Genomic DNA, 9,910 nt, shown 5'->3' with positions numbered 1-9,910 from the left:
TCCCAGCAGCACGCCCGCTGCCTTGGGGTCATATTCGACACTAACCTTTCCTTTACTCCCTATATCCGATCACTCACTCGCTCCTGTCACCTGCATCTTAAAAACATCTCCAGAATCCGATCTTTTCTCACCTTGGAAACTGCTAAAACTCTGACTGTCGCTCTTATTCATTCCCATCTGGACTACTACAACTCTCTTCTGATCGGTCTCCCTCTTACCAAAATTTCCCCTCTCCAATCCGTCCTGAATGCGGCAGCCAGTGTCGTATTTCTGTCCAGCCGCTTCACCGATGCTTCCCCCCTGTGCCAGTCATTACACTGGTTACCCATTCGCTACAGAATACAATATAAACTCATTGCTCTCACCCACAAAGCTCTCCACAGTTCTGCACCACCTTATATCTCCTCTCTCATCTCTGCCTATCGTCCTACACGTGCCCTCCGTTCCACAAATGACCTAAGGCTAACATCCCCCATAATCCGAACCTCGCACCTCCGTCTCCAAGACTTCTCTCGTGCTGCGCCAGTTCTCTGGAATGCTCTACCCCAGACGATCCGATTGATGCCTAGCCCCGATGTCTTCAAGCGCGCTTTAAAAACCCATCTCTTTAAACAAGCCTACCACCTCAAATACCCAGTAAACTAACCTTCCCCTGTCCCCTCCTAAATACTATTCAGAATCTGATCCCTACTGTTCATCTGTCTCTACACCCTCCATGCACACGAAAACTGCACTCGGTAATTGAGTATTGCACTTGAACATACGGGCTAATGACCGGATCATACAGCTTTATATGACAATCCCGACTTATTATAATTGCCTGACCTGAAATAACAAGCACTTTCCACCTATTGTGTCCCCCCATTTCCTTGTAGATTGTAAGCAGCGAGCAGCCGGACCCTCGCTCCTGATGTAACTGTTTACAGTGTCTCACCTTGTATTGAATTTATTGTCTGTACATGCACCCGCTTAATTGTAAAGTGCTGCGGAATATGTTGGCGCTATATAAATAAAAAAATATTATTATTATTATAGAAAAAAATATTTAATGAGGAAATAAATTCATCAACTAACTACAGGAGAAATGGCCGAGCGGGAGCAGCCGCACCGCGAGGACGTGAAGGTGACTGACGCCATCACCCCAGAGATGGACCCGGGGCCCAAACATGGCGGCCACCTTTATATATTATATATAGCAACTAATACATGCAGAAAATACAGTATTGTAGAAAGTTCCAAAGCGATGAGATACATGGCCGGACGGATAGATATGAGAGATTGCATATTGGATAGATATTGGATAGATATTGGATAGATATGGTGCCTGGGTGGATACATGGATAGATCTGATATAAAGGGTTAAGCTAGTGGTTCCCAGTCCCCCCTGTACAGGTTCTCGTCTGGGGGTCCATGCTCTGATCTTTACGCTCTGAGTCCACTGTGAGAAAATCCCATTAGCAATGTCCGCTGTACGCCAGGACGCGTTGGATTAACCCTTCAGTGATAAAGCCCTGTACGGTAATATGTGCTGCCGGCTGTACGTAATACACTGTACATTATACTGCTGGACGCTGACCCGGCGTCTGCCCAGGTCGGGGTTTCTGTCCATCTCACACCAGCTCCTGCTCCACATTCAGAGCCGTGGTCGTCTCATCCTTCTCCTGTGGAGCGTCCTCCAGAAGGGGCTTCTGCTCCCCCTGGGCGTCTCCATTATTCGTCTCATTCAACGCCTCCACCGAATCGTTCTTCTTCTCGCTACTGATGAACGTGATCATCTCTCGTTCATTTTCCGGTTTGCTCCCGGCCGCCCCATTTTCCATCCCTACTGGACGCTCCGCCATTCTCCCATCGCCGAGGTCCGGGACCTGTCCCGCCCAGACATTCTCCCGCGTGGAGCTTCTGCGCTGGGTATGGAAGCTTTGAGAGCCGCTCCTTCTCTTGTTCCTCACCAACACGACAATGACAGCGATCAGGATTAAGATTAGGATGACCATGCACACCGCGATCAGGATGACTGGCTTCGTGTCTGGTGGTTTCTTCGTGGGTGGGGGGGAGGGAATTGGGGTTCTTTTTGAATCTACCGGCTTAGAAGTTCCCATCGTCGTATTATTTGGGTGTGAAGTAGTCACCTCATGTCCATCCGTCTTATTGTTTTCATGACTTGTGACTGGGAGATCTGTAGCAGGGCTGACCAGGTCAATGGCGGGTCTAAGTCTGAAGGTGGGAGAGAGCTCGTTGCTGCTGGAGGTGGATGTTTCTTCTACAGATGTCCCACCAGTTGACCTCGTCTCTTTCTCCAGGGTTACTCCCGGATCCTTGGTACTTGCACGGACTGTCGGAAGTTCTGCAGTTGACATTTCGATCTCCTTAGCAACATTTTTGCTGGTTGCATCATCTTTGAAGGCATCAGATACTAGACCAGTGGTGGTGAAATATATTTCACTACTCTTCTCAATGATGTTCATCGTTGAGTCCTGGGATGAAGAACAGGTCACTGAAAGGAGGAGCAACGTGATCTTTACAAGAACACCTTCCATCATGGGATTCCCAATGTGTTCAATTCTCTCCTGCTTCTTTGGGAAACCTAAAAAATAAAAAAACGAAACAAAAATTTCACCAAAAAACATCTGAACAAGGTTGTCCAACCAGCAATGAAAGGTAGAGTGATTGACATGCCATACCCTGCCTAGCCCCATCAGTCTATGCTGGTGAGACCACCACTGTGGCCCCCCAGGGGAAGTTCTATTCTTGTGTTCAGCTTACATCCTCGAGACTTTGTCTCACTTTCCTCTAAAAAAAAACCTGAGTTATGGTACCGGAAGGGTGCTGGCCGCTCCTGTGCCACAAGATTTAGTAATTTCCTGTGGTTGGAGCAGTAAACTAGATGAAATAATTTAGAAACACAGTGGTGGAGGAGATAAGACGTGAGAAGCAAAGTCTTTGAGACATTACAGATCTAAGGACGTTGATTCTTGGACTTGTTTCGTCTACGATCACTAAACCCACTGTTATCAAAAACACCGGCACTAAACATGTCCCGTCTCCCGATACGGTACATCGGTCTTGTTTCCCCTATGGACTCCATAGACTTTATAGTATAGAGGGTCTGCTTGCTCCACAATTATCTTCTTGCCCAAATTTACTGACACAATGGAGTTTTGAAGTTGTTTTTTGAGCCGTTAGGGTCATTTTAGGTCGAGGTTTCTCAAAAAAGATTCCAGCCACACCCCACGGAGTCGTGGTCACATACAAGAGACGGGCACTTTCTGCCTCTATAGGGTTTTTGGGATATGAGAATCCCCAAAATATTCTAGAAGTAAATGGCTGGACGAGGGCTCCTTACCTGCAACTGGTCCCCGAGGATGGTCCGGAGCTTGTGTCCCAGTGCCACTCTCACAATGCGCGCCTCTTCATTTCCTCCAGCCGTGGTATATGCTGGCGTCATGCGGCTTTGCTCATTCTTCTATCTCTGCCTGTGCCGAGCGTAACTTCCTTCTCATACGGTGGGAGGGTCCACAGTAAATCAGAACTGAGCGTGGTCGTCCCCGTCCCGCCTCGCCCGCGCTGCTACACCAACCGTTACTTTGCAAAGTGCAAAAAAGTAAAACTTTTCTTAAAATGGAGGCCCGTGCAATGGTTATGCCTCGGGGTCACCGAAATGTGTCCATCTTCATCCCTACACCACCCTTCACACCTGCAGGAGTAAGCCGAGGACCCTCCCAACTCTGTTCCTGCTGAGATTTTTGGCGCTGATTCCCCACAAAAATCCACATAAAAGTTTTAAATCTGTGAACAACAAACTTCAAAAGTTTCATTAGAAGAAGAAAATGCACCCACGAAGCGCACGGAGCGATTTTTCTATGTGCCAAACAAACAAAACGTCAATTCTTCAACGCATTTTCGAATCATAATTAGCGGCAAAATTCACATTTTTGTCGCAATTTTCATTACGGTTTTTGTAGTGAAAATGCATCAAAATCCACATCAGATTGACGCAATCCTCATTATAATAATATAAAAGCCAAAATCCACCTGTCTTAGAAGCGGTTTTTAGATGTGGATTTTTTCAGGTAAAAAAATTGGTGTGAACGTACCCCAATAGGGTTATCCATAACAAATAAATGCTCACAAATGGGGGTAAAGTTCTTATGGAGAAAGAGGGACAGATGGGTCCCAGGGCGGTCAGATAAAAAATTGTCATGTGGCTCCTGTGTGTGTAAGAAGACAAGACGGATCCTGGGACACACATTATGATCATTTTGTGTCAGTCTATACTGCAGTGCTGGCATTCTATTCATGAACTAGGAGGCTCAGGATGAACCGACAGGGGGAGGCGGGACACTTCTATGAATTTTCTCCAGGACATTATCACATTACTTGGTTTTATTTCACCTTCCTTCCTGTTACTTGCGGTTGATTGCTCCGTTTCCCAGTATGTCGGTCTCGGTGCAGATTACGCAGCACCTGCCGCCCATATAAAGCAGAAGTCAATGTGTCGGCACTTCCCGTCTGCTGCCCAAGGTGATAATCAGCCCTTAAATGATGGACCAGAAGGGGGCAGTAATGGTGGAGGCCAACGACCGACCCGGGACGGATGGCATCAGGGGTATCGATCAAGAAAGCAGACCCCATCACAGACTCTACATGGCCCCCCACATTGCTGCATGCATAGGTGCCCTCTCCTCTGAGATATCCCCGAAAAGTCGTCAGATGCCCCAAATGCACAGAGAAGCTGGGCACAATGGGTGCTATCGGGGCAGCAGAGCTGTCATGGGCGCAAGGTCATCACCCCGGGAGAATATGGGGGCACGGTTGCTGTTATGGGGGCTCTAAACCATCTATGGGGGCGCAGTTGTTAGAAGGGTACCAGGGCATCTATAGGGGCATAGTTGCAGCTATGGGGCTATTATGGTATCTTTGGGGGGCATAGTTGACTTTATAGAGTCACCAGGTCATCTATGGAGCATGGTTGTTGTTATGGGGTCACCGTGGCATTTCTGGGGTATAAGTGGTATCATGGGGTTACACTTGTTGTTGGGGGGATCATCGCGGCATCTTTCATGTGACCCCGGAGTAACGACGCAGAATCCTCCGCTGTTATTTTCATCTTTATTAATGTAAAATTAAACGCAAAATCTACAACTTAAAATGTTCACAAACCCCCCCCCCCCCAAAAAAAATAGACAAAAAGCAGCGCCGTCCGCCAGCCGCGGCGTCACGTGACCGCGCCGCATATAAATCACCACCGTGGTACGTGCTGTACAAGAGACACTTGGAGGGTGTGGAGATTTTTGCAGCTATTCTCGAACGCCCTTTAAATACCCCCCAAAAAATGCAACCTTGATTGTGTATGCATTTCTATGTGTCTCCATGGTTACAGACTACAAACAGACCCTGTGTAGTCAGATCCTAAAACAATAAAGAAAGTGCTTGCAGAAGTGTTCACACCCTTCAAAAGTAAATGTGGTGGGATGAATCACACGGTGATCAGTCTCATACATATCGTCATCTACAGACCGCTCCCTCCCAGTTTAGTGGGGTTCAGTCTCCTCCATATTGGACATCTATGTACAAGACATAAAAACAGAAATAAGATACAATTGTTAGGTAAAATCTGTGGGCTCTCGACACCTATAAGACCCCCCGATAAGGATAGTTAAGAGGGTAAACAATTCCCCTTAATGTGAAAGGAGAGCAAAAAGGAGCCCCTCCCACTAGTCCGCTCAACTGACCAATCCAAAGCCAAGGTGAGGGTCTTGCTCCGCCCCTTGGACTCAAGGAAAAGCAGTATATGAGTCTGAGTGTGTCTCTGAGATTCTGATTGGCTGAGAGGGCTCTTCATTTGCATACAGCTCTTCTATTGGTTCTGCCGGCCGTCCTCCCCAGATCCCTGGATGGCGGCTGTGGGAGGAGGTCACACGTCTCTATAGTTCCTCCACCAGAATTCATCGATGTCCTGAACTGTCACCCGCGGCTGCCGAAACAAGGCATTGGCCCAGTCGCTGCTGGGCGGGGGAGGAGGTGGCGGCACTGGTCCTGTGGGCCACAGGAGGTTGGTCTGGCTCTGTGAGGTTGGCGGAGCTGCCCATAACTCCAGGGGCACAGAGGTGACCACGTCTCTATCCTGGCGAGACTGCCTGGACCTCAGTGACAGCTTAAAGGATAGCGAGAGGCAGACGACCATGAAGAGAGCCGTGAGAGCGCCGAGCGCCAGCATGGCCACCAGACACTGGCCACAGGAAGGAGGCAGGAGAGGGCTGGCTGTGGGGAGGTCGGCAGAGGTCGCTGGAGGTGCCGCCATATCAAAGAAGCCGGACAACCTGTGACAGAAAGGGAGAAGCTGAAATCATGAAGGAGTTAATGTTCTGTAACCGACACCTATGGTTATATCAGGTTCGGTCAGAACAAGCGCAGTGTCTGAACTGTCCCTGCAGTCATGGAGGAGCATTTACATCCGCAACCAAAATTATTCACCCCTTTACAGGTTTAGGAGGCTCGACAACGGCTGCAGTGAAGAGTGGCGGGGTCTCGACGACGTCTGCAGTGAAGCGTGGCGGGGTCTTGACGATATCTACAGCGGAGTGTGGCGTTGTCTACATTAAAGCACGGCGGGGGCTCGACAACGTCTACAGTGAAGAGCTGCGGGGGCTTGACGACGTCTACAGTGAAGAGCGGTGGGGTCTTGACGACATCTGCAGTGAAGAGCGGTGGGGTCTCGACGACGTCTCCAGTGAAGCGTGGCGGGGTCTCGATGATATCTACAGCGGAGTGTGGCGTTGTCTACAGTAAGGCACGGCAGGGGCTTGACAACGTCTACAGTGAAGAGCAGCAGGGGCTCAACAACGTCTACAGTGAAGAGCTGCGGGGGCTCGACGACGTCTACAGTAAAACATGGCGGGGGCTCAGCGTCGTTTGCAGTAAAGCACGGCGGGGGCTTGACGACATCTACAGTGAAGAGCTGCGGGGGCTCAACGACATCTGCAGTTAAGCATGGCGGGGTCTCGATGATATCTACAGTGGAGTGTGGCGTTGTCTACAGTAAAGCACGGCGGGGGCTTGACGACATCTACAGTGAAGAGAGGCGGGGGCTCGACGACGTCTACAGTGAAGAGCTGCGGGGGCTCGACGACGTCTACAGTGAAGAGCTGCGGGGGCTCGACGACGTCTACAGTGAAGAGCTGCGGGGGCTCGACGACGTCTACAGTGAAGAGCTGCGGGGGCTCGACGACGTCTACAGTGAAGAGCTGCGGGGGCTCGACGAAGTCTACAATGAAGAGCTGCGCGGGAGCTCGACGAAGTCTACAATGAAGAGCTGCGCGGGGGCTCGACGAAGTCTACAATGAAGAGCTGCGGGGGCGCTCGGCGACGTCTACAGTGAAGAGCTGCGGGTGCGCTCGGCGACGTCTACAGTGAAGAGCTGCGGGGGCTCGGCGACGTCTACAGTGAAGAGCTGCGGGGGCTCGGCGAAGTGTACAGTGAAGAGCTGCGGGGGCTCGACGTCTAAAGTGAAGAGCTGCGGGGGCTCGACGACGTCTACAGTGAAGAGCTGCGGGGGCGCTCGGCGACGTCTACAGTGAAGAGCTGCGGGGGTTCTGCGACGTCTACAGTGAAGAGCTGCGGGGGCTCGACGACGTCTACAGTGAAGAGCTGCGGGGGCTCGGTGAAGTGTACAGTGAAGAGCTGCGGGGGCTCGACGACGTCTACAGTGAAGAGCTGCGGGGGCTTGACGACATCTACAGTGAAGAGCGGCGGGGCGCTTGGTGGCGTCTACAGTGAAGAGCGGCGGGGGCTCTGCGAAGTGTACAGTGAAGAGCTGCGGGTGCTCGGCGACATCTACAGTGAAGAGCTGCGGGGGCTCGACGACGTCTACAGTGAAGAGCTGCGGGGGCTCGACGACGTCTACAGTGAAGAGCTGCGGGGGCTCGACGACGTCTACAGTGAAGAGCTGCGGGGGCTCGACGACGTCTACAGTGAAGAGCTGCGGGGGCTCGGCGAAGTGTACAGTGAAGAGCTGCGGGGGCTTGACGTCTACAGTGAAGAGCTGCGGGGGCTCGACGACGTCTACAGTGAAGAGCTGCGGGGGCGCTCGGCGACGTCTACAGTGAAGAGCTGCGGGGGCGCTCGGTGACGTCTACAGTGAAGAGTGGCGGGGGTTCTGCGACGTCTACAGTAAAACACGGCGGGGGCTCGACGACGTCTACAGTGAAGAGCTGCGGGGGCTCGACGACGTCTACAATGAAGAGCTGCGGCGGCTCGACGACGTCTACAGTGAAGAGCTGCAGGGGCTTGACGACATCTACAGTGAAGAGCTGCGGGGGCTCGACGACGTCTACAATGAAGAGCTGCGGGGGCTCGACGACGTCTACAGTGAAGAGCGGCGGGGGCTCAGCAACGTTTACAGTAAAACACGGCGGGGGCTCGACGACGTCTACAGTGAAGAGCTGCGGGGGCTCGACGACGTCTACAATGAAGAGCTGCGGGGGCTCAACGACGTCTACAGTGAAGAGCTGCGGGTGCTCGACGTCTACAGTGAAGAGCTGAGGGGGCTCGACGAAGTCTACAATGAACAGCTGCGCGGGGGCTCGACGAAGTCTACACTGAAGAGCTGCGCGGGGGCTCGACGAAGTCTACAATGAAGAGCTGCGCGGGGGCTCGACGAAGTCTACAATGAAGAGCGGCGGGGGCTCAACGACGTCTCCAGTGAAGCGTGGCGGGGTTTCGATGATATCTACAGCGGAGTGTGGCGTTGTCTACAGTAAGGCACGGCAGGGGCTTGACAACGTCTACAGTGAAGAGCAGCAGGGGCTCAACAACGTCTACAGTGAAGAGCTGCGGGGGCTCGACGACGTCTACAGTAAAGCATGGCGGGGGCTCAGCGTCGTTTGCAGTAAAGCACGGCGGGGGCTTGACGACATCTACAGTGAAGAGCTGCGGGGGCTCAACGACATCTGCAGTTAAGCATGGCGGGGTCTCGATGATATCTACAGTGGAGTGTGGCGTTGTCTACAGTAAAGCACAGCGGGGGCTTGACGACATCTACAGTGAAGAGAGGCGGGGGCTCGACGACGTCTACAGTGAAGAGCTGCGGGGGCTCGACGACGTCTACAGTGAAGAGCTGCGGGGGCTCGACGACGTCTACAGTGAAGAGCTGCGGGGGCTCGACGACGTCTACAGTGAAGAGCTGCGGGGGCTCGACGACGTCTACAGTGAAGAGCTGCGGGGGCTCGACGAAGTCTACAATGAAGAGCTGCGCGGGGGCTCGACGAAGTCTACAATGAAGAGCTGCGCGGGGGCTCGACGAAGTCTACAATGAAGAGCTGCGGGGGCGCTCGGCGACGTCTACAGTGAAGAGCTGCGGGTGCGCTCGGCGACGTCTACAGTGAAGAGCTGCGGGGGCTCGGCGACGTCTACAGTGAAGAGCTGCGGGGGCTCGGCGAAGTGTACAGTGAAGAGCTGCGGGGGCTCGACGTCTAAAGTGAAGAGCTGCGGGGGCTCGACGACGTCTACAGTGAAGAGCTGCGGGGGCGCTCGGCGACGTCTACAGTGAAGAGCTGCGGGGGTTCTGCGACGTCTACAGTGAAGAGCTGCGGGGGCTCGACGACGTCTACAGTGAAGAGCTGCGGGGGCTCGGTGAAGTGTACAGTGAAGAGCTGCGGGGGCTCGACGACGTCTACAGTGAAGAGCTGCGGGGGCTTGACGACATCTACAGTGAAGAGCGGCGGGGCGCTTGGTGGCGTCTACAGTGAAGAGCGGCGGGGGCTCTGCGAAGTGTACAGTGAAGAGCTGCGGGTGCTCGGCGACATCTACAGTGAAGAGCTGCGGGGGCTCGACGACGTCTACAGTGAAGAGCTGCGGGGGCTCGACGACGTCTACAGTGAAGAGCTGCGGGGGCTCGACGACGTCTACAGTG

General features: G+C 52.8%; 1 protein-coding gene across 1 annotated transcript; it reads right to left on the bottom strand.

Moving 5' to 3' along the window:
• Positions 1-1,020: 1,020 nt before the first annotated feature.
• LOC141161249 (uncharacterized) lies at positions 1,021-3,511 on the bottom strand. The gene is made up of 2 exons (XM_073646033.1): positions 3,344-3,511; positions 1,021-2,584 (listed from the first exon to the last, which is right to left on the bottom strand). Exon 2 carries the CDS (start codon positions 2,538-2,540, stop codon positions 1,611-1,613), a length of 930 nt encoding a protein of 309 aa, XP_073502134.1. The 5' UTR covers positions 2,541-2,584; positions 3,344-3,511; the 3' UTR covers positions 1,021-1,610.
• Positions 3,512-9,910: the final 6,399 nt, after the last annotated feature.

The sequence above is a fragment of the Phyllobates terribilis genome, unplaced genomic scaffold (genome assembly GCF_046119375.1).
Source record: "Phyllobates terribilis strain yellow unplaced genomic scaffold, ASM4611937v1 Scaffold_9__5_contigs__length_417890890, whole genome shotgun sequence".
NCBI lineage: Eukaryota > Metazoa > Chordata > Amphibia > Anura > Dendrobatidae > Phyllobates > Phyllobates terribilis.
The sequence above is the reverse complement of the archived record's forward strand: the minus strand, read 5'-3'. Positions and strand labels throughout refer to the sequence as shown.

Bases quoted from the DNA above. Each gene is read 5' to 3' on its own strand.
- LOC141161249 (XM_073646033.1), bottom strand. From the start codon at position 2,540: ATGATGGAAGGTGTTCTTGTAAAGATCACGTTGCTCCTCCTTTCAGTG.